The sequence below is a fragment of the Elgaria multicarinata genome, chromosome 9 (assembly GCF_023053635.1).
Source record: "Elgaria multicarinata webbii isolate HBS135686 ecotype San Diego chromosome 9, rElgMul1.1.pri, whole genome shotgun sequence".
Lineage (NCBI taxonomy): Eukaryota > Metazoa > Chordata > Lepidosauria > Squamata > Anguidae > Elgaria > Elgaria multicarinata.
In genome coordinates this window covers 24,514,311-24,539,367 of record NC_086179.1, presented here as the reverse complement: position 1 = coordinate 24,539,367, position 25,057 = coordinate 24,514,311, and the positions used below count along the sequence as shown (strand labels likewise).

The 25,057-nt window shown below is 44.2% G+C and overlaps 1 protein-coding gene across 5 annotated transcripts in view; it reads right to left on the bottom strand.

Annotated features, from left to right (window-relative positions):
- Window positions 1–291: 291 nt before the first annotated feature.
- The window catches only part of CHRM2 (cholinergic receptor muscarinic 2), a 193,109-nt gene continuing 168,343 nt past the window's right edge, over window positions 292–25,057 (bottom strand). For 4 of the 5 annotated variants that reach the window (XM_063135044.1, XM_063135040.1, XM_063135039.1 and 1 more), the window contains one exon: window positions 292–2,268. In XM_063135044.1, coding sequence (XP_062991114.1) covers window positions 822–2,228 — 1,407 coding nt within the window. In that variant the 5' untranslated portion in view covers window positions 2,229–2,268 and the 3' untranslated portion in view covers window positions 292–821. Of the gene's footprint in view, window positions 2,269–22,357; window positions 22,538–25,057 lie in introns of those variants that run through there. The other variant, XM_063135041.1, reaches the window with a different exon arrangement.

Below are 25,057 nucleotides of genomic sequence, written 5' to 3'. Positions count from 1 at the left end.
GAATCAATTGACATGGGCCACCTGTTAACGGAGCGCTGCTTGTGATGTTTGCAATCCAGCCAAATGCCAGCACTTTCAAGTCCCAATGACTTAAGAAAGAAAGAGTGCAGCACACACTTCAAAGTCTGGCTGCGACCATGCCCATTATGAGGTAACGTTACTATATTTCTGATGCAAAGTCAAGCAACAGGAGAGAGGTAAAGGTTAATAGTACCCTCAACATTCTCACCCACCCTGTACCACTTTCAGTATCATGGGGACAGTTGAGCTTGATGGGATTGCTCCATGTCCTTTCCTTTCCAGTCATTTACACTTTCCATGTTGGATATTTATTGTTGAAGGGTTTTGGTTTTTTCTCCCTCGTTTTCAAGTGAACATGCACACAAGCAAATGAGCCACTGTTACACCAGGAGAACTGACAACCCCTCACGATGTCGTCCAGCTCTTTTTGTGCAGCTCCCCTTCTTGCAAAGCAAACCCAAACAGTCTTTGTGCAGGAGACCTTCTCTGGGACAGGGACTGGGCCCAAAGGAGATTGGATTCGAAAGCCCTTCTGCATGAGACAACTCAAAAGCAAGGAGTGCTGCATTTCCTCAACAGGCCTAGTTACCCTTTCCTAACTCTGAATGACTGACTGACAGAAAAGGTGTGGTCTTTGAAGTGCAGATGTCGGAGGTGGAGCGCACGCCCAGCCCCTCCGAATGTCCTCTAGCCTTCTTGATTTCACACTAGAGCATAAAGTGCTATGGCATTGATATTTTAAAAAATAAAACTTGGAACTTCCTTGCCCATTTTTTTCCTCTCCCCCCATTATTATTGTTTTACCTTGTGGCTCCTATGTTCTTGTAATGACACATAAGGAGGTGCTTAAAGGTTTTCTTGAAGGTAGCATTGCAGAGCGCATAGCAGGCAGGGTTGATGGTGCTGTTGATATAGCACAGCCAGTAACCAATCGTCCATACAGTGTTGGGGATGCACGACGAACAGAAGCTGTTGATTAGTACCATGACATTGTATGGTGTCCAGGTAATGATGAAGGCCAGGAGAATAGCCAAGATAGTCCTGGTCACTTTTTTCTCCCTGGATGGAGGTGTCTTCTTTTTGGCTGGCTGCTTAGTCATCTTGACAATCTTACGCACTACAACCTTTTGCTTCTCTTCTCCATTTTGCCCATCAGTGCCTACAATCTCCACGGTGGTGTTGGTGGAGCCACTGCAGTCACCTTTCGGGGATGTGGTGAGTATCCTAATGCATGTCAATTTAGAGTTCTCCACTTTGGCATTGACTTGGGAGACAGAAACCCTGGTGTCCTCTTTGATGGCTTCGTCCTCTTTCACATTGGAAGCTACAGCACTGACAGAGGTGGAGTCATTTGAGCTTTCCTTTTCCTCTGCAGGAACACAATTTTCTGTCACTGATTCCCCAGTGGCTTTACCATTCTGGATTTTACTGTGATCTATCCCATCTTCACTGGTTGGGATGTTGTTATTGTTTGGTTTCACTATTTTACCTTTGACCAGACTTGGAGAAACTGGATCCTGGTTTTGCCCACCCTCCTTTTTGTCTTTTTTAATCCTGCTCTTACTGGCACGAGATATTTGCCAGTAAAGAATAGTCATGATGATGACGGGCAGATAGAAAGCTGCAATGGCAGTGCCAAAGGTGACAGCTGCATTGGACAGGAATTGAATGTAGCATTCCCCATCAGGGACAGTCCTTTCCCCGACAATGAACTGCCAAAAGAGAATTGCGGGTGCCCACAAGATGAAAGACAGCACCCAAGCAGCTGCAATCATCATACCTGCCATCTTAGTGGTCCGTTTGACAGGATATGACAGGGGCTTGGTGACACAAAAAAATCGGTCAAAACTGATAATGAGGAGGTTCATGACAGAGGCGTTGCTGACCACATAGTCAAGAGCCAGCCACAAGTCACAAACCACAGGTCCTAATGGCCAGTAGCCGATCACAGTGTAAAGTGTGTACAGGTTCATGGAAAAGACGCCAATGATCAAGTCAGCACATGCCAAGCTGAACAGGAAGTAATTGTTGACTGTCTGCAGGTGCCTGTTGACTTTGATGGACACCATCACCAGGATGTTCCCAATGATGGTCACTAGGCTGAGGGACCCAGCCACCAGGACGATGAAGACAACCTCAACAGTTTTATAAGGACTCGCCAGGGCCATCACATCCTCCACACTGCTTACGTTCGTTGAGTTATTCATTTCTGTGGTTAGGAAACTGATGGACAAATGTCACTTAAGCCTGCAGAGGGAAGAGAAAGAAAACAGAAATGGTGAGGCATTCACTTTACACATTTCAGCAAATGGAGCCTGAGATGAGAGGCAGAGAATGAAAATCTAAAGGCAATAAAGAAGGTCTGGGTCCCATCATTCAACACTGAAATGATTAATTTTCCACTGATTACAGGGGAGCTTTTGTGTACTTCATTTTCCGGTGGAGTATGCTTCAAGATGCTACATATGAATACACACACACACTGTTGTATATGATTAATCATTAGAACAGTATACACACATATATGAAAGCAACATATGGACCCTGACCTGGCATCTTCCTTTTAGAAGCAGGGCAGCCTGATCATGCCCTGTCGATGAGAGCTGTTGAGTCAAGGATAAAATTAAAACTCCCTGCCACCCTCTGAGTTGGATCAGTTTTGGCTCTACCTAGAGATGTGTAAAGCCATTGAGAGACATTTTTGAGCAATTTCTGCTCAGCAATTGCACATTTCATTGAAATTCCAAAGGGCCCAGTGAAATTTTGCCTACTTTCTCTTAGTATTATTAAAATGGTCTTCATTTAATTATCTTAACACACACACTCACACACACACACACAGAGAGAAAGAGAGAGAGAGAGTGAGTGAGTTAAACTACCAATCTATTTTGTCTATTGAGTGCACATTTGCAGGAGGAAAATATCTTTGGGGACATAATTCAAGAATTTGCAATGAAAAAGTCCAGAAAAAATAGGATGAATTGGATTATTAAAAAAAAAAAAAAGTTTTGTAGCCATGTTGGTCCATTAGAATAATAAAAAAGGAAAAACACCAGTAGGATAATACCTTTGTTGAAGCGAAATGGTGGGTAATTCAAGACAGACAAAAGGAAGTGCTTCTTTACACAGCGCATTGTTATGGACTTCACTACCACAAGATGTAATGATGGCTGCCGTCTTGGATGGCTTTAAAAAGGGATTAGACAGATCCACGGAGCATAAGACCATCAATGGCTTCTGCTAGACATGGTGGCTATATATTACCTCCAGTTTTGGGGGCAGCATCCCTCTGAATACCAGTTTCAGGAGAACATGAACAGGAGGGTAATATTGCCTTCATGTCCTCTTTGCAGGCTTTACATTTAGCCATCTGGTTGGCCACTGTGGGCACGGACTGTGGACTAGACAGGCCTTTGGCCTGATTCAGCTGAAATCTTCCTATGCTTGTATTAGGAACAACCAAAATGTTACAGAACAATCAACAAGCTTTGTATGACTCTTCTTCAGATCGGCTTTTGTTTAAACGAAAATAGCAAAAGCGGGAGAAGGGTTGTTTTGGAACGTGGTAGAAAAAAGGCCCAGTTTTATAACTGCAGTATTCTGAACAGTGTAATTTCAGAATTAATTTCGTCTCTCTTTGTTTAGCTTGTTTGTTTGCGATCTTTGTTTGTTTTGCGTGAACAGGAAAGGTGTGCAAAACAAACAGGAAAAATGCACAAAGACTTTCCCCCATAGATTGCAGTGTAAAAATGTTCATTTTTTTTAAAAAAAACAATGAGCACTTTGAAAAATTCACATTTTTTTTTTTACACAAATGCATGTTCAGAGAATATAAGAAGTACCATGCTGGATCAAACCAAGGGTCCATCTAGTCCAGCACTCTGTTCACACAGTGGCCAACCAGCCATCGGCCAGGGATGAACAAGCAGGACATGGTGCAACAGCACCCTCCCACCCATGTTCCCCAGCAATTGGTGTACACAGGCTTACTGCCTTGAATACTGGAGATAGCACACAACCATCAGGGCTAGCAGCCATTGATTGCCTTCTCCTCCAGGAATTTATCCAACCCCTTTTTAAAGCCATTCAAATTAGTGGCCATCACTACATCTTGTGGTGGTGAGTTCCATAATTTAACTATGTGCTGTGTGAAGAAGTCCTCCCTTTTATTTGTCCTGGTTCTTCCACCAATCTGCTTCATGGGATGACCACAGTATTTTGAGAGAGGGAGAAAAATGTCTCCCTATCCACATTCTCCATACCATACATAATTTTGTACACCTCTATCAGGTCTCCCCTCAGACTCCTTTTTTCCCAAGCTAAACAATCCCAGCTGACGTAACATTCCCTTGTAGGGGAGATGCTCCAGCCCTTTAATCATTTTAGTTGCCCTTTTCTGCACTTTTACCATCTCTATAATATCCCTTTTTAGGTGTGGTGACCAGAACTGTACACAGTGTTCTAAGTTTTGTATAAGGGCAGTATGATACTGGCTGTTTTATTCTAAATTCCTTTTCTTATAATGCCTAACATGGAGTTTGACTTCTTTACAGCAGCTGCACACTGGGTGGACATTTTCATCCAGCTGTCCACTACAATCCCAAGATCTCTTTCTTGTTCGGTCACCGCCAGCTCAGATCCTATTAGATTATACTTGAAATTTCTTTTTCTTTTTTTCTCCAACGTATATCACCTTACACTTGCTTACATGGAACTTCATCTGCCATTTGGATGCCCACTCTCCCAGCTTGGAGAGATCGCTTTGGAGCTCTTCACAATCCCTTTGTTTTTCAACAACCTTAAGTAATTTGGTGTCGTTCCCTACTCACTCCTAATTCCAGATTATTTATGAACAAGTTGAAAAGAATGGGTCCCAATACCCAGTCCCTACTGAGAACTCCTGCTTTCAAAGCGTGCACTTCAGCACTGAGTAATGTCTCCTGCTGAAATCACTCTGGACATGAGTCCAATTAATTTCTTTTGAAGCAAAATTGTTCCATTTGCTGTGTTTCATGCCCCCTCCAGAACATTTGTCTCTGCACATATTTTTCAAAGTGCCGTCTCCTGTGCCGCCCAATGAGCCATCAATAGATTATTGAAAGAAAAATCAAAACAGCAATATATCTTTGATATAACAGTGAGAAGTGAGCAGAGAATTTTGTCCTTTGACAAAATACCATTTTCCTCCACTCCTCTGAATCAATACAGTGCAACTGAAGAACAATGAATACTCTGCATATGTATTACTTATGAGCTGTACTTGATGACATTGGTGCAATTATTGCTATTTTTAAAGGGACAGAGCCTCTGCACCTTTCTAAAGCTTCATAGGAGGAACATTTCAATGCTCAGAGCTTTTCCTTCCCAAACAGGAGCTGTACTGATGGAAAACGCCTTAACTGTGGACTTCTGCCTGTTGTGTACCTAGTAAAGGTAGAGAACCTGTTTTATACAAATGAAGTTCTGCAGTGATTATAAGGCATTTTCTGAATAGCACTGCCATCTACTAATGGCAGGGTTTCTTAAGAGCTCAGAAAACAAACTTTTGTGTGTGGCTTGAAGTGGCAAATGATGATTCACAGTTGTATAACATTAGCTGAACAAATGTATATTATGCCTCTGGTGAGAACAGAAATAATGCAAAATAAAAGTATTCCCCTAGGAGCAGTAGGAGCCTGTTCATTAATGGATGGCTGCAGCCTGCATCGGTGTTACCTGCCTTCATTCCGGCTACAGGGCCTGGGGAATTGCCCGGCACTTAATTACAGCTTGCTCGCTGCTGTTCTAATTGTCTGTAACTGGTTAATATAATGACTTAAGCATAAATGGCTATAGATCAAACCTGCCAGCTGTAGTAATTTTAACATAGCCAGCCAAACACCACACTATTTATCCTGATTCTGCTGGGGATGCTCACCATATGGCAGGGAGGTGAATGGAAATGTGGACCAAGACTGGGCTGGTATTTGCTGTGGCACCATCAGGCCAGGACTCTGAGGCTGAAGTCTGGGGACTTACACAGTAACATGGCTCCCAAATGCATCAGGGCTGACTGGCCACAACTTGAAATAGGTGAAGTAATAGATATTACATTCAAAGAGGTGGGCCCTCATAAGACCATTTCCAGTAATGCACATTACCAACTAAAAATACTCCTCTCCCATAAGACCATTAAGCTCCGAATTTAAACTTTCCCAGCTGCAACACTAGGTATTTGTAGAATATGCCGGGGTTGTTGAGTTGCTCATAAGCTTAGACAATATGATCCCACCCCCTCACAGTATACACCGTTACTCCTTTCTCAGTGTGGGCGACCACAGTGCTGATATAAGCAACCTCATAGCCTGCTGCATAGTTTGGCTTGCTATTTAAAGCTCAGAATGTTCAAATATATTCACGGGAGAGCGAGTGGATGTGCAGGAGGATGGTTATGGAATCCACCTCCACTGGATTCTGACACAGATTTTGCATTCTATATGTCTGCAGCACTTTCCAGATTGGAGTTGGTGGAGGTCTTGTTTCTGAAGTGGAAGATTTTCCATGTTAGAAAATTTCCATTGTGTCTCCCCACCTTCCCCAGCTCCGTGTTCCACTTCTGAACTTATTTCAGAACCTTTGTATGAGCAATTATGCTGGAGAATTCAGTTCCTTCTTGTTTTCCCACACTGCATCAGGGGTGGAGAAACTCTTCCAGCCTGCAGGCTGGACTCCATTTTGGAGAAGCTCTCAGGAGCCTGTGGCGTTACACCCCACAAGTCAATTCCAAATGTATGTCTGCAGTTTGTAAGTCTGTGGTTTTTAGAATGTTGGCCTGAGTGGGCGGAGTTAGAATGTCTTGGGAGGGGGGAGGAGTGATATATAAGGGAAGGACTGAGGGGATTGAGAGAACTTTTCAGGGAGACTTGATAGGTACTCTAAGGGCCTTGCTAGACCTGCCGGGATAAGCCGGCAGGGAGGCGGGGCGACGGCGTGCAAACTTTAACGCGCGCCGCCCAGCCTCCTAGACGCACAACGCGCAGGGACGACGGAAGCCCTGCAGCGCCGGCCATTTTTTTAAAAGTTTAAAGGGGCCACGTGCGCCCGAAGACTGCGGAGAAGGTAAGGGTTTTTTATTAGTTAACCCCCCCCATCCGCTCCTGATCCCTTCCTGATCTTTCTCTCCCTCCATGTCCCGTGTGTCGTCTCCCCTCCTTTTCCCTCCGTGTGTGTGTGTGTGTGTGTGTGTCCTGTGTCGTCTCCCCTCCTTTTCCCTCCGTGTGTGTGTGTGTGTGTGTCCTGTGTCGTCTCCCCTCCTTTTCCCTCCGTGTGTGTGTGTGTGTGTGTCCTGTGTCGTCTCCCCTCCTTTTCCCTCCGTGCGTGTGTGTGTGTGTCCTGTGTCATCTCCCCTCCTTTTCCCTCCGTGTGTGTGTGTGTGTGTGTGTGTGTGTCCGTCCTGTGTCGTCTCCCCTCCTTTTCCCTCCGTGTGTGTGTGTGTGTGTGTGTGTCCTGTGTCGTCTCCCCTCCTTTTCCCTCCGTGCGTGTGTGTGTGTGTCCTGTGTCATCTCCCCTCCTTTTCCCTCCGTGTGTGTGTGTGTGTGTGTGTGTGTCCTGTGTCGTCTCCCCTCCTTTTCCCTCCGTGCGTGTGTGTGTGTCCTGTGTCATCTCCCCTCCTTTTCCCTCCGTGTGTGTGTGTGTGTGTGTGTGTGTGTGTGTCCTGTGTCGTCTCCCCTCCTTTTCCCTCCCGGGATCTCCCCGGCCGATGGGCACAGCGCTCAGCGCTGTGGCCAGTCCGCGGCTTTTTGTGGCTACTCGTGAGTAAGCGATTAGCCGCAAAAAGCCACGGAAGTCCCTAGACCTTCCCCAGCTCCGGCCTCAGGCCGGAGCTGGGGAAAAGGCGCGCCATAAGCGAATTCGCTTATGGCGCGTTGGAGAAGGCCTCAGCACGGCCTGTCTCCGGATTCCCCTGTGCGTCATCTGGACGCACAGCAGGGAAGCCGGGACAGAAGGCGTGCTAAGGCCTCGTCTAGGAAGGCCCTTAGAGTCTGTAGTGCTCTCTGTGTTTATGGTACTTAAGTTCTGGGAAATTTGAGGGTCAGTGTAGTGAGTGGTGTCTTTAGGGTGTAAGTCTTATTTAGGGTGTGGTGTGCACGTAGTGAAACTATATTAATCAATACTGATAATAAAGAAAGTTCAAGAGTGATTGTGTGAGAAAAAGGAAAGCGCGAATGTGAATGAGTGACCGGATTGTATGAAAGGTTTCAAAAAGGTTTTTAAATGTTGTTAATTGAAACAAAGCTTATGAACTTTTAAAAATAAATTTTGATTGTTTTGTTTTTAAACTACCACAAAAAGCCCACGTGTCTGTTTGGCATTTATCATCTTAAGTTGACACATTCAGCACCCACTCTGACAATCATTCACCTAAGCAGATATAACTCACAGCGCATTATTATATATATTAAAATCCTTCTCCATCTTAAACCCCTTTCTCCACATAGTTTGGAGGAAGGTGGTTCTTATCCCTTGCCTCAGGCGTATCAAGCGGTGGTGCTTAGCTTGAGCAGGGAGTAGCCTCGGCCGGGTCTGGTGTTCAGAGCCTGTGTCGTGGCAGGCGGGTCTAAAAATGCCAGCGTATTTCAGCTTAAAGCTGTTACTAAGTAGAGGTATTTCAATATTTTAGAAGAGGGGCAACCCTGCACAAAAGCTGGGAAGCCACCCAATGATTGGAGGTTGGGGAAAAGGAGGCGTGGCCATCTGGGGAAGGGTGTGTGGCAATTTGGGGAATCCCAGGCGGCCAGATTGGGAGAAGGCCAGATTAGGTCCCATGGGCTGAGGCTCAAATGTGCATATATGGAGAGAGAGAGAAAAAACCTCTGCAAAAGAAGCAATCTTTATGAAACCAAAAACATGATTACATCAATATTCTTTTTGCATAGTTTTTATGAATATGCAGGAGGGCTGTGCACGCGTGCATATCAGAAAAAGATACGCACAGAAATAATATTTATACAATGATACGTGTGATCACAGCAAGTTAGCTTGGACTATTTTATAGAGCTGAAATTGGGAGCTGAAATTCATGTAGAGAAGGGGAAAGGCACATGAACTGAAGGAGCTGAAATTGGGAGTAAACTCTGCATGATGCAATTCTGGAACTGATTTTGGAACTTGGAATACAAGAGGAGCAGAATGAGGGCCAGAACATCCCAGATAAACAATAAAACCACGAGGTGAGGTATGAAGAGTCGAAAGGAATTAATACAATGGGAGAAATTCCCAACTTTTTGATCCACAGATTCATCTGCGACACCAGAGATTCAGGCCTGGTTGTTGATAGCTTGATGCAGAAGGCCATCTGTATGGCAGGAACTGCAAATACTAGAGCTGTGCACCACCTCAGACTGAATCCCTGAAGCCGAGGCAAGGCGGGCTGATTCGGCCCACCTCTGCCTAGATCTGAGTTGGTGCCGGGTCGGCCAAGGTGGCCTGAGGCTGAATGAGATCAGTACCGGTGCCTCGGAGTGTCTCAGGCCAAATCGGAGCTATGAATCTGCACTTTCCAGGGAATCCTTATAGTCTGAAAGACCATAGCTTCTCTGGGCTAGATGAATATTCATACAGTTATGCATCTATGCATATAGTTCTCTTTTTTATTCACAGTGATATCTACAATATTAAGAAGCCCTAAAGTGCCACAGGTATCACATTTCAGTAAGCAGTTGTTACCAGCTTTACTTTTAATTATAGAGGCTGAGGCTAAGATAAAATTGAATTTTAATTTCGCGACACCTTTAAAATTTCGTAGCAGGACTAATAACAAGTATGACATGTATTTAGGATAATTAGTCTTTATTTGGCTAGGAAAGCTGACAGTCCACAAGGTTTGTTGATGACTCATAAAATGTGCTCTTTAGTGAAGCCTCTCTCTCTCTCTCTCTCTCTCTCTCTCTCTCTCTCTCTGTGGTGCGGTGTGGTGTGGTGTGTGGGTGAACCAGACATTCAAAACTCCCAAAAGTGTAACTCAATCACATTAGAACTAAGGGTAGATTCTTAACTCCTACAAACCAATTATCATCACATCACCATCACCTATCTATCTATCTATCTATCTATCTATCTATCTATCTATCTATCAAAGCCCAGAGGCCTCCTCCAAGCCACTTATGCAAATGGGAGAGAAGGCAGAGGCAGTGGATTGGCCTACTGGTTGGTGATGTCACAATGACAACACCAACCACTAGGCCAATCCACTGCCTCTGCCTTCTTTCCTATTTGAATGTTCTCTCCTATTTGCACTTACAGGCCAATCCACTGCCTCTGCATTCTCTCCTATTTGCATGTTTAAAAATTCTGAGCTCACAGGGCCTTCTATGGAAGCTCCAAGAAAAATAACTTCCATCTACCAAGAAAAATAACTGCCATCTAGGGAAGTTCCAAGATAGAAGGCCAAAGGGCTCCTCCAAGCCACTTCTAGGTTTTGCCCTCTAGCAACGTTTCTCAGAACTGTGGCCTTCTATGGAAGTTCCAAATTCCAAAGAAAGATAACCGCCAGGAGCTTCCGGACTAGCAGAGGGGCCAAAACCCACTAACCTCTTCACCAGACTGCTCCCCTACACCTGTTGTATGACAGGCTTTTTGCTAGTTATCTTATATTAGAATACAGTAGTGTAAGTCTTATTACTCAAGATCTACCAGACCAATTTTGCTCATTTTGGTTTTAAGCACAAGCTTGACCAGTGTAGACTTGCAGAAAATTTTGAAAGTTTGAAAACATTAAAAGGTTGAGCTTTAATAACAATATGGGCTTTAGACTAGTCTTATATAAGAATATGGTAGCGTAAGTCTTATTATTCAAGCTACACCAGGCCAAGTTTGCTCATTTTTAATTTAAACTGAACCTTGAGCAGTATAGACGTGCAGAAAATTTTAGAAGTATGAAAAAGTTCAAACCTCAAGCTTTAATAGTAATTAATTTCCTCAGTGCAAAACAGGCAGGACAGCCCCTCCACCAGCAGGGTGACAGACAGCCCTGCTTGGCCAATCAGTGGGGCATGAAGGCGAAGCTCAGGCACAGCTGCATGGTTAGGCTGTCGCCGCCAGTGGGGAAAGGGAAAGGAAAGAGGCAGCCAATCAAGGCATGCGAGGTAGGCAGGGGGGCCGCACCATCTGCAAATTTCGGAGGGGGGGATTCACTCTGCATGAGACACATTTGCATTATTCATGAGCCCCTCTGTAGTGAGGGGACTGAGGGGCAAAAAAGCAGGACAGGGGAAGGACTACTAGCTCCCATGGTGACATGGGAGCTACAATAACAACAACAACAACAACAACAACAACAACAACAACAACAACAGCCTGTGGAGTTCCTTAGCGTAAGGGGTGCCACAAGGTTCTTTCTTGTCCCCCATGCTTTTTAACATCTACATGAAACCGCTGGGGGAAGTCATCAGGGCTAAAGTGTCCTCAGTATGGGGATGATACTCAGTTCTACCTCTCGTTTCTAGCTTCACATCCCAGGGAGGCTGTGGAACTCTTGAACCAATGTCTGGAGGCTGTTTTGGGATGGATGAGGGTAAACAAGTTTAAACTTAGGCCTAAGCCACGACAATCAGGATATTGCACTATGAAAGCGGTATATAAAAGGCAGGAGCCACGCTACTGCTTTATAGCGGTACTGAAGTGCAATGACAACTGTTGGGGCCCATTGACACATACCATTTACTGCTTTCATACCACTATATCCTGCTTATTGTGGCTCCTGCCTTTTATATACCGCTTTTATAGTGCAATCTCCTGCTTGGTGCAGAATAGGCCTTAATCCAAACAAGACAGAGGTACTGGGAGTTGGGAAACCAGCTACTTTGGATAGATGCTTACAACTGGCCTTAAACTCCCCCTAAAAGACTAATTAGCGTACAGTCTGGGAGTCCTCCTGGTCAATGAGCTGAGTGGGGAAGCCCAGGTGGCTGCAGTGTCCAGGAGTGCATATTACCAGCTTAGACTGGGATGCCAGCCACAGCCAATCCCAGTTATCTACGCACTAGTGACATCCAGGTTGGACTACTGTAATGCATTGTACATGGGGCTGCCTTTGAAGTTGGTTCAGAAACTTCTGCTGGTGTAGAATGTGGCCGCCTGAGTGTTGGTGGGGACAAGGCAATTTGCTCACACAGTGCCTATACTGCACCAGCTGCACTCATTACCGGTGTGTTTCCAAGTCAAATTTAAAGTGCTGGTTTTGACCGTTAAAACCTTTAATGGTTTGGGACCAAGTTATTTTAAGGACCTCCTTCATCTATATCACCCTGCCTGCACTTTAAGATTAAAAAGGGAGGCCCTTCTCATTTGCCCACCCATGAAAGCAATAAGGTGGGTGACCACATGTGAGAGGGCCTTCTCTACTGTGGTCCCACGCCTCTGGAACAAGTTGCCATTGGATGTCCGCCATGCTCCGTCATTGCAGGCTTTTAAGAAGGACATTAAAAGAACATATTCTTTTATCTTGGCCTTCTCTTGATATCACTGTAGTTATTGCTGGCGTTGTTGCTGCTGGTGGTTTTATTGTTGGCTTTTATTGTTGTTTTTATTGCTATTTCACTATGCTTATATTTTTTATCACTATCAATATTTTAAATGTTTTATGTATTTTATTGCTGTAGGCTGCCTAGAGAGGGCTTCTGTTCTGAAAAGCAGCCAAGAAATATTTTAAATCAATCAATCAAGTAAATATGATGATGATGATGATGATGATGATGGGGGGAAAATCTACATATCTTTCCCCCATCAGCTACTTGTCTCCAGAATTTCCTGCTATGTGTGTTTTTGAGAGAGAGATTGCAGGGGTTAGTAAAATCAATATTTGGCTGGCCTTACTTGTATCTTGTTTGTCTACAGTAATAACTTGTATGTACATATTAGCACCGAGGAAGAAGCTCGCAATAGCTCACTTGAGAATAGAATCAAATAGCTGCCAAAAAGAAATCAGATTTTTCAATGGGGCTCTTTAAGATTCACACATCAAACCAGGACCACCATTCATCTTCCTTTGGACAGACTGTTCTTAGGTATTTAGGGCATGTCTGCACAATTTGAGAGGTGTGCTTTTTTTTTTTTAATGGGCAGATTTCAGATACAGCCCAGGGTAACTACATTTGCACATCTGCACCTAAAAACGCAAGACAAGCCTGGGCAACCTGTGCTCCATCAAACTGAACATAACTCACCAGCCTTATGCCTGCCAGATGATTGACAACCTCCCTCCCCCCCCCCCCCCCAATATATTTTTGTCGATACACTGGAGCCTGGTTTGCATATGCAACACAAAAAGGTGAGCTGGTAGAATAGGGCCATAGCTAGACCTACCGGGTCTAGTGTGATGGAGGTGGGAGGATCTCGTGATATGGTTATCACAAGATCTTCCCCTCTGTCTACATGTTGTGCGCAACGTCCCAGGAAGAAGAGGATGTCACGCTTGCCACTTTATTTTTTAAAGGAGAAGGAGCACACAAGCGCTCGAATGCAAAAAGTAAGGTGTTTGTTTGGTTTAAAAAAAAAAATCCCCGTTCACCCCACCCCACCCCTGATGGGCCACAGAGCTCCTGAAGAGCTCTGTGCCCCTTGCCCGGCTCCCAGCTCCTCGTGGTTACTCATGAGGAGCCGGGACAACCTGCGATGCCTGGCCACACATTCCGCGGTCTTGGGATCATCCTGAGACCATGGAATAAGCAGGCTAAAAGGGTAGGGTGATATCCAGGGCCAACAGAGGGATCATCCCTCCCTGCTCCCGGGATCCCGTGTGTCATGTGAACACACAGGGATGATCCCGGGGGGATCCCCGGGGTATTGCCCTGTCTAGCCATGCCTTAGGTTTCAATTCAGACTATAGGAAGGGGATAACATGTTTGAATGCCGCCCTGATTCAAAAACAAACAAAAACAAAATCCCTCTACCTGTATAGAAAACCAACATAGCAGGCTAATAACTATGCAAGTTTTTTATTTATTTATAGGACTATGCATTTTAATTTTTTTTAACATGTGAGAGCATTCAAATATCATTTTTCCCACCTGATGTCTGAAGTGATACAGTCCATTGTGCCACTGAAAAGCATAAGAAAGTCCAGCTGGATTAGACCAAAAGTCTAACTAGTTTAGCATCCAGTTTCCCCACTGCGGTAAATAGAGATGATGTAAGTATCCAATTGGATTCATGAATCCAGTGGACTTCCCTGCACCAAGCCTACTGGACCCCATTCTGCGAGGCACTGTGCCTACTCGCAAAGACACGCAAGCCCCCAGCCTTTATTGGGCCCCTCTGTGAGTGCTCAGCAGCTGCCCTTTCCTTCAGCGAGTCACCATTTTGTCTAAACACGGCAACTCATGTTTTTCTGTAAATCAAATCAGCACCCATTTACACAACATTACAGGAGTAAATGGTCCATCTGGAAAGGGCTGGGAGATCACGAAGGGGTCCAGGGGGGAGTGAGCGGGCGGGGAGACTCACCGAGCATCTGGAGAAACCAGACGGAGGTGGGTCGGTCCATCCCTAGTGCCCAACCAGATGACTATGGGAAGCCCACAAGTGGGACATGAGCATTATTTAGCACCCTCCCCTTCACATTCCCAGCAACTGGCACTGTGTAAAGAAGCACTTCCCTTTATCTGCTCGAAGTCTCCCATCGTTCAACTTCATGGGATGACTCTGGGCTCCAGTATTATGGGAGAGGGAGCGAAAAAATGTATACATGCATAATTTTGTACACTTCTATCATGTCTCCCCAAATTCACTTTCCCCCCTCTAATCTAAACAGTCCCAGACATTGTAACCTTTCCTCATAGGGGATTTGCTCCAGACCCTTCATCATTTTGGTTGCCTTTTTCTGCATTCCTCCCCCCCCCACCCTGTGACTAGAACTGTACACAGTATTCCAAGTGTGGTTGCACCATAGATTTGTATAAGGGGAATATAATATTGGCTTTTTTATTTCCACTTCTAATGATGCCCAACATGGAATTTGCTTTGTTCGCAGCAGCCAAATATTGAGTCAACATTTTCACTAAGCTATCCCCCTTTCCACATATTCAGTGGGGAAAGACTTGTTCAATATGGTATCTGTATTTTCCCCGCTGCTGTCATTTCCTGAACATCCAGTTGTGTGCTAAGACACTGAATGTGGAAGCCAGAATCTGGCCATGACCTTAAATGGCCTCTGTGAACTACTTTTACTTTTAGAAAGTAGGAAACCATTCATTATATGTAACTGTAGGCCTGCTGAGATATCCTCCTTCACAGCCACATCTTGTTAAAAAGCTCTAGCCTGAAAGAACAACTATTGTTCCTCATTCATATTTAACTACTCGATTCTCTTTTCAAAATGTGTTGGGAGAGTTAACCTAGTTGTACGATATCTTAAACTGAAATAGTTAGGCAAAGCATTGGTTATTTGGAGAATGTTCAAGAAGAAGAAGCGGCGGCGGTGGCAGTGTGGTTGAGATTCACTGTGATTGCAGAGCAAGTATACCTCTCTCTCTCTGTGACCTTTTAGTAACCTCTTGTGTTTAGGCTGAACAAGACTCCAGAGCTAATTTTTGACTCGTACAAGAGTCCTGCTTGTTTGATTGTTAAGGAATTTCCCTAAAGTTCTCTCCAGGCCATGGTTAAATATGGAATTCACTGCTACAAGATGTAGTGATGATGGACATCACTTTGGGTGGCTTTAAAAGGAGATGACACAAATTCATAGAGGGAGGGTAAGTTATCAATGGCTACTGGTTGTGATGGCTATATATCAGACATGCCCAGACATCAGGTTGTGGGATCTACTTGTTTTTTTACTAGAACTTGTTTTTTTACAAGATTCACCAGAAAGCATTTGATGCAAAAGAAATGCACTCAGAAGAGTCGGAAACGACTGAACGAATAAACAACAACAAAACCAGAATGGAATGGAGCTCACAGCCCTTCCACAGATAAATCCACTCCTGGATACCCCAAGCTTTCTTCATTTCAGCAGTATAATTTAGGTAGAGATGTCCAGGAGTCTGAAGGATACCCCTGCGCCTGGCCCCCCGACCCTGCCTGAGGCTCACGGATTTCTGTAAAAGCAATGTTGCACAATTGGTGGACATAAAGAAGCCATTTATGGCTGTAATGGTCCATTTTTGCCTGTAATGTTGCATAAATGGCCGTTTTACAGCTGTCAACTGTGAAATATTATATTTATGGAAATCCCCTAATCCCCCATTTCTATGCAAATGGCAGCTTGCTATGGGGATGGGCGGCTGCTGGACCTGTTATTTGGGTGTGTGGCCACTCGGTGAGCAGGTTGGGGGGAGGATGGGGATGAGCAGCAGCAGAGGTTCAGTGAGCGCCCGCAGGGACCAGACTGAGGTGAGCAAATCCATCCCTAAATTTAGGGTGGCAGGGCATCATTCTGTTGCTGCTATTAGTAATAACTGGGAGTGAGAAATCCTTGCAAATATTTATTACATTTATATTTCATAGCAGTGAACATGCTGCTCCCTTTATTTTATCTCCACAACAAAAATGTGAGGCAGGTTAGGATGAGAGATAGCAACTGGCCCAAAGTCACCTACTAAACTTCATGGCTGAACAGGGATTTGAACCTAGGTCTTTCCCATTCTAGTCCAACCTCCTAACCACTACAGCTCACTGATTCTCTGTGCTAATGGTGTTATTATTATTATTATTATTATTATTTATTTATATAGCACCATCAATGTACATGGTGCTGTACAGAGTAAAACAGTAAATAGCAAGACCCTGCCGCATAGGCTTACAATCTAATAAAATCATAGTAAAACAATAAGGAGGGGAAGAGAATGCAAACAGGTACAGGGTAGGGTAAGCAGGCACAGGGTAGGGTAAAACTAACAGTAGAAAGTAACAGTAGAAGTCTGCACAACATCAAGTGTTAAAAGCTTTAGGAAAAAGAAAAGTTTTTAGTTGAGCTTTAAAAGCTGCGGTGGAACTTGTAGTTCTCAAATGTTCTGGAAGAGCGTTCCAGGCGTAAGGGGCAGCAGACGAAAATGGACGAAGCCGAGCAAGGGAAGTAGAGGCCCTTGGGCAGGCGAGAAACATGGCATCAGAGGAGCGAAGAGCACGAGCGGGGCAATAGTGTGAGATGAGAGAGGAGAGATAGGAAGGAGCTAGACCGTGAAAAGCTTTGAAGGTTAACAGGAGAAGTTTATATTGGATTCTGAAGTGAATTGGAAGCCAATGAAGAGATTTCAGAAGCGGAGTAACATGGTCGGAGCGGCGAGCCAAGAAGATAATCTTTGCGGCAGAGTGGTGAACAGAAACCAACGGACTGATGTGAGAAGAAGGAAGGCCAGAGAGAAGAAGGTTGCAGTAGTCCAACCGTGAAATAACCAGTGCATGAACAAGCGTCTTGGCAGAAGAGACAGACAAAAATGATCGAATCCTGGCAATATTATACAGGAAAAATCGACAAGATTTAGCTACTGCCTCAATATGAGGAATAAAGGAGAGCGAGGAGTCGAATATAAAGCCAAGGCTACGAGCTTCCTTGACCGGAGTAAGCGTAACATCATTGACAGTAAGAGAGAATGAGAGATGAGGAGAAGGTTTAGGAGGAAAAACAAGCAATTCAGTCTTTGCCATGTTAAGTTTCAAGCGACGATGAAGCAGCCAAGCTGAGATATCTGAAAGACATGCCGAGATACGATCGTGAACATCAGGAGAAAGTTCCGGAGATGACAGATATAGTTGTGTATCATCGGCGTACAGATGATATTGGAGGCCATGAGATTGAATAAGCTTGCCCAAGGGCAACATGTATAAGGAAAACAACAACGGGCCAAGCACCGAGCCTTGCGGAACCCCTACTGAAAGAGGAAAGGAGGAAGACGAGCTGCCATTAGTCAACATGCTGAAAGAGCGACCCGCTAGATAGGAGGCAAACCAGTTGTAGACAGAGCCACAAAATCCAAGGTCATGAAGGGAATCTAAGAGAAGATCATGATCAACCGTGTCAAAGGCTGCAGTTAGATCAAGGAGAATAAGAACGGAATAATGGCCTTTAGACTTGGCAGTAAGGAGATCATTGGTGATCTTAGTAAGGGCTGTTTCGGTGGAATGCAGAGGACGGAATCCTGATTGAAATGGATCCAAAGCAGAGTTACTAGAAAGAAAGTCAAGACAGCGAGAGTAGACCGCACATTCCCAGTGTTGAAATTTTGTGACCTATATCTAGCTTAGAATCATAGAATAGTAAATTTGTACCCATGTATGTGTACTCAGGGAAGGGTGGGAGGCACAATTTATCATGTGAAGGGGAAATTATGGGCTGGACTTTGCTTTATCATAGAATCATAGAATAGTATAGTTGGAAGGGGCCTATAAGGACACTGAGACCAACCTCCTGCTCAATGCAGAAATCCACCCTAAATCCTACCTGACAGATGGCTGTCCAGCTGCCTCTTGAAGGCCTCTAATGGGGGAGAGCCCACTAAATCCCTAGGCAATTAGTTCCATTGTCGTACTGCTCTAACAGTCAGGAAGTTTTTCCTGATGTCCAACCGGAATCTGGCTTCCTGTAACTTGAGCCCATTATTCCATGTCCTGCTCTCTGGGATGACTGAGAAGAGATCCTGGCCCTCCTCTGTGTGACAACCTTTCACGTACTTGAGGAGTGCTATCATGTCTCTCCTCAGTCTTCTCTTCTCAAGGCTAAACATGACCAGTTCCTTCAGTCTCTCCTCATAGGGCCTTGTTTCCAGACCCCTGATCATCAGCCCAGCGCTCCAGCCTATCAAGATCACTTTGAGCTTTGTTTCTGTCTTCCAGGGTATTAGCTATCCCAACACCACATGCACAAAACACCATAATTTGTACATTTCATTAGTCAAGTATGACTTCAATGCTTGGGGATATTTCTGGAAGTGTACTTCCAATAGTTACTGTGGGAATAGCTTTTGCACAGGGTTCTACGGTCTTTAACTAGAAGAACAGTGTTTCTCAGAGCTGATTATGTATTATGCAGAATGAGATGACAGAGTGAGTTGGCAGAATTCTGGACTGTACCAATTCAAGTTTCAGATGTAGATCATATTTTTAAACAGTTCCCTATGTTAAAAAAGCCAGTGAACCTCCTTTTACGTAGTAAACTAGCATTAAGGGAGAAAGGTTTAATGTAGTCATTTCCCTGAAGTGCTAGTTTACTATGTGCAAGGAGGTTGTTGTTGTTGTTCTGTGTCTCATTGACTGCACTCAGCTCTAAGCTCCAGGTAAGAGGAGACAATGTCACTGGGGAGAGGAATATACATATATTTATTGCGTTGTTAGCACAACCACCTCCATTTTTAACAGGAAACTGTAAAGTAGCCATCAAATTGCAAGCAAAATGTCATGATGTCCTGTATGCGAGAATGTGTCCTTGAGTGCATCCTTCTTATCTAACATAAACAAGAGCTCTGGCTCCAGCTGGCTCCAGTGCTGCTGTGTCAAAGTTAACTTCTGTAACTTACTGTCAGGCCAAAGGTATTGTTTACAGAACAGAAAGAATTGTTTAGCATAATTAGCTATGCCCCAGTGTTATGTTCTGATTGGTTTATGCTGCAACAGGACCCTGCCCCTTGCAAGCTCAAATACTGTACTGTATTCCCTATGTCTTTTGTCTGATTGCTCCCTTTGAAGAGACCAGGCCTTGATTACTAATCAATAAAGCGCTTTTGAACCCTCTGTCGCTGGAATGGTGGAGTTGTGCTTAAGGGCTGTTTGGATCTCGTCCTTGGGTGAAAAGAACATTGATCTAACAGTGTTATCTCACAGACTTCTGCATTTGAAACTGAACAAAGGCTTGGTGATGCCACATTCATTTGCAAGCTGTCATGTATCCAAGCAAGGCCTGCAAAGCCATTGATGATGCCTGTAACTTAGAAACACAAGATTTCACTGCTCCCTGCTGTCAGTCACTCTGCGACTTCAAAGAAGTGCCTTAAAAGAAAACATTTGCTAAAGGATAGTTCATGTGTGCTACATTTTCCATTCTTCCCATGATAAAATGAGCTTCCAAAACTTTGGGATAAGTGCTTCCCCGCGTGCTTCTTTTTTTACTGTACAAAGAAAGCAAAAAGAAAAAGAATTTGACAGGGAAGGGTGGAAGAAGAGAGAGAGAGAGAGAGAGAGAAACCTATTCCTTAACAGCTTCAATTACAGGAAACCCAAAGACAGCTTTTGATTCTAATGTGCAAATACCCATTTGCGATAGACTACAGTGAGGCGTGAGGGTTACATTTTCTAGCCTACTTGTCAGGATGGGGATAATGATAGTGGCTTAGGGTCAATCTAAACATTCTCTTATCAGACGTCCTAGCAACTGCAGGCCTCTTCAGAACTACTGCTTGTGCCTGATTTGGAGAGGGGCTTTAACACAGGCTTGGGCAACATGTGGCCTTCCAGACATTTGGGCCTACAGCTCCCATCAGCCCTAGACAGCACAGCCAATAGCGAGGGATCGCAGGGGTTCTAGGCAGCCACCATGCTTGCATTAGCACTTTTCACTGCTATGTTTCCCTGACTTAAATTGCATCCATTAAGGAGCAACCCGATGATCCCTAGACAGTGTTTGGGGGAGCATAGACTAGTTCAGAGTCTTGGATCTGAGGTTGGAGACCCTGCTTCAACCTCGGAGCTAGGAATCTGAATTCCCTGGCCCCTCTCCATTGGAAAAGCAACCTTGGAGAGGGGGTAAAGGGGTCATGCTGGAGAATGGAGAGGACTGGGATGTCCAGCTTATACTGTATCTCCAGGGCTCTCCTACCTCCTTCCCTCCAGCCCTGCAGAGCCCAGCTAGATAGCAAAAAAGTCCATCTACTCCAAATGCAGAGTGGGAGGATGGTGGAGGTGAAGATTGCCTCTGCATTGGATGGCCATAAGCCTCTGAGTTTGAAAGCTGAGAGCCATCCTGATAGGATTGCACCCTTAGCTATGAAAACAACAACAACAACAACAACAACAACAACAACAACAACAACAACACAGACACCTGTACTGAAACTGTCTTTCCCCCTCCACAACTAACCATGGAACTAATGAACTAGTCCATACGTAATAAGCTATAGTATATCATGAAGTAACACAACCATTGTTTGGAAGAACAAGAAAATTTATATCAAGCAAATGGTACAGGAAGAAAGGGTTAATCCCACCTTTTTCAGCAGCAAAGACTTGACACAAATCAATCCCCTCCCACAACTGCTGAGGTTGCTTATAACCAAAGAACAAAAAAGACTTTGGGAGATCCAATCACAGTTCCCCCCTGTCACATCTATGGTGGACCTTTTAAAAGTAAGCAAAATGCTCCATAAATGGTTGCTGTTGGTGAAGCATTCCTTGGAAACAGTAAAACAAACAACGAAACGAAACACAACGAAACAAAACCAGATGCCTAGAGCACCCACCATTTTATATTACTGTAGAATTGTGTGCAAATGGCCTCTCAAAATTCTCCACCTTTTTTGTGGACATAGAAATTAGAAGAACAATTGGAAGAAATTGGGAAGAGAAATTCTCAACGGTTTCTCACAGGTGGAGCTCAACATTGTCAGGGGGTTGTATCACAACTTCTCTCATTTTTTCCTAAGTTTTTTTGGGGTGGTGTGGTGTGGTGTGGTGTGGTGTGGTGTGGTTGTGTTGCCCCTACAAGTGGAAACCACATCACCTGTGTTGGCAGACTGGGCCCCATTTCACACCATTCACTATGCAGGTCTAAGGAAATGCAAGGGTTGTGTCTAGCTCCAGAGAAGAGGTGCAGCAAATGTTGAGCCGAAATCTGTCCTCCAATTTCCTTGAAGTGTCCCCATCCCACCCCATAGCATGGCAGTTATATGAGTGTTAGAAGTTATTCTGTGAGTACATTATTGGAACAAATGAGAATGTAATATAAATATGAGATGAACCAAAAGATCAGCAGTTGACAACACTGGCAATACAGATGTAGTGAGATAACAGATTAACCTTCTGATATTATTGTTATTAGTCCTCCTCACTACAACTTGTGTTGTAAAACTAAACTAAAACATGCTAAACATGGTTAACTTTTCCTTTTACCTCTTCCTGCACATTCTTTAAATATAGTAAATAAAGCTAAAGCATTACTACATTTCTCTAGGCATGTGAAGAATTACATTTAATTAAAGGTAGACACTACAGTGTACTGGAAAACCAAAAACTTGGAAATAATTATAAGGTCCAGCTTCAGAAATAAAATAAAGTCTCAAGTTCAGAAAATATTCTAAGACATCATTTCAGAAAGTAAAGTGTTAAAATTATTTGCAAGTTCTAAGTCTAAGAGTCTAAAGAGGTCCATAGTTACCCAAATCCTATGGAATCCAGATAGGAGAAGCAGCTAGAGAGCAAAGTGAAGCAGAAGAAGCGAAGAGCTCTCGCTACATGTACTTTTATATATTTGTTTGGTCCAAGGTGGGGAACCCAATGAGCAATGAGACAAACACCTTCCAACCAAAAATGAGTCGTTCACCAGTCAGAAATGAGCTGCCTATCCATTCTCCAACCATCTTATGTTTTATACTTACATGCTTCGGAAACATCTCTGGCACTAGTACTAACGGGTTAATTTGAAACCTGCTAAAATGTGGCTGAAAGGTCAATTATCTTGGCATGTTTATCTTGATTGATGTATTTCCCTCTAGCGTATGTTCCTTGAACTTGCGGTCATCTGTGATTGCATCTGGTCATATCCACCCCAAAACCTCTTCCCAATCATTGCTCGTGCCCAGCACTATGGCTTCCCCCAGCCAACAAGCGCAGAGTAAGGCCATTCTGTTTTCTATAGGCGTACAACACGAGACGTTAAGCAATAGTTTCCCTTCTACTAGTGGGCATCTGAGCATGTGCTCAGTTCTTCTGTTCTTTCACTCCTATCAGCTTCTCTGTCAGCACAGCCCATCATGTGCCCCTTGCAATAACAGCTACATTTCTCCCCTCTTTTTAAAAAACCAGTCTGTGACAAAAACATCACCACCTGTTTCTTTGGTTAAAGGCCCCATTGAGGCAAGGGTAAAGGTGCAAATGCAGCTGCCAAGCACTTGTTGGGGCCTTGCAGGAGGAGTGCACAAATGGATCTGGGGGAGCAGAGGCAAGGGATCCAAATGGTTGTCAGACCCTTTTTGGGTACTCGCGACTAGCCTACAATTAACATTGAATCACAATTTCAAGGTCCTCTTGCCCATGGGCCAGTGGTGTGGAATATAAATGTGGGGTCTTCTTTAATATGAGTCTGAGGTCTTTTAGGGGGGTCTTCTAATAGGTCTCCCCCAACCCTCATTCAGATTATTCCACCATTCCAGATCAAATTGGCTACCTTCAGTTTGAAGTAGCCTCATTAGTCATTTGTTAACAAAATTATTTCACTCATTTAATACCAGATTAACAGTTACCTGCAGTTCCTGATCTGGGAGAAGAAAAGAACTGTGGGAAGAATTACCTCATGGCATCTTTCCCTGGGCTTTACAAGATATGTGTGGGAAGTCAAGGAGGTTACAGGTGGCCGGAGAAATGATGGTGCAATGAAAGATAGGACACTCGCACAAACTCCTTGGCTACCTCCTGAATAAGGGAAGCACAAGCAACCTGGACAAAGCCCATGAAAATGTCTCTGAAAGTCTCTTCTCCTTCCAATTTCTTTTTGAAAGCAATTTCTTTTCTAACAAATTGAATAAGAATAGTTGACAAAATATGGAAGAAATTTTTGGCACAGTAATCCATAGTTACACAATCCACTCTTCCATATGTATCATGTATAATATCTATAGCCACAAATACTTGAGGGGATATATAAATCTGAATCATTGATCTATGGAGGAGGGTCAGATGAACCACCTAACACATGAAAATAACATGGAAGGGACTGCAAGCCCTGCTGGAATAGCAATGGCAGGGGATCATCCAAACCAAAACAAAAGGTTGCAAACTAAGGATTAATTTAATTTTGGAATTTTTAATGTTGTCAGTAAGTGTAACAGCAAGAGTCACTCAGGGTGCATAGATAATTCACAGCTCTGGATGCATAACAGAACCTTCTTTGCAAACATGGGTCACAAGGGGGAGATGTTGTCTAACAGCCAGATTGAGCAAGATTATTTCCTTGTTAGTCTGGGTTTCTTGTATATAAAAAGACTAGCATGTTCACTGTGTTTAGTAGTAGTGGTGGTTTCATTCTGTTAGGAGCATGGTCTGATTTGCTCTGCAGTTTTATATTTCTGGCTCCTTAGCCAGGGGACTCTTATGACTCAATGAAGATTGCCAAGCCCTTCACTGTTGAAATCAGTCTGCTTCATTCTGCCCCTTCCGATAACAAGCCCTGCCAACCCCCAAAGGGTGCACATTTGGTGAGTGTGAGTAGGGGTCCTAGAATGACGTATATACACAGAGCTCCTCCACACCAGAGTAGATTTTGATTGGTCCAGTATTCCCACTCACATGCTGGAGTTCCATGTGACTGTGTCAGCAAGGGCATAGGCCCCCTTCCCACATATGCTGAAAGGATATCTGGGGGGCGGGAATGGCCAGCCCACACACTATAAGTGACTGAAGGTTATTCATTTGAAGACCCCATCTGTATTCATGAAAGCCAACTAGTTGCCCAATAGAGACTTATGGCCGAGTCACATGGCCCACCAGTGCATGGAGGAGGGTAATGGGCAACAAAGATGATCAGGGGTTTGGAAACAAAGCCCTATGATGAGAGACTGAAAGAACTCCGCATGTTTAGCCTGGAGAACAGAACACTGAGGGGAGACATGATAGCACTCTTCAAATACTTGAAAGCACTTGTCCTACAGAGGAGGGCCAGGATCTCTTCTTGATCATCCCAGAGTGAAGGACATGTAATAATGGGCTCAAGTTACAGGAAGCCAGATTCCAGCTGGACATCAGGAAAAACTTCTTGACTGTAAGAGCAGTACAACAATGGAACGAATGACCAAGGGAGGTGGTGGGGTCTCCCACACTACAGACATTCAAGATGAAGCTGGACAGCCATCTGTCAGGGATG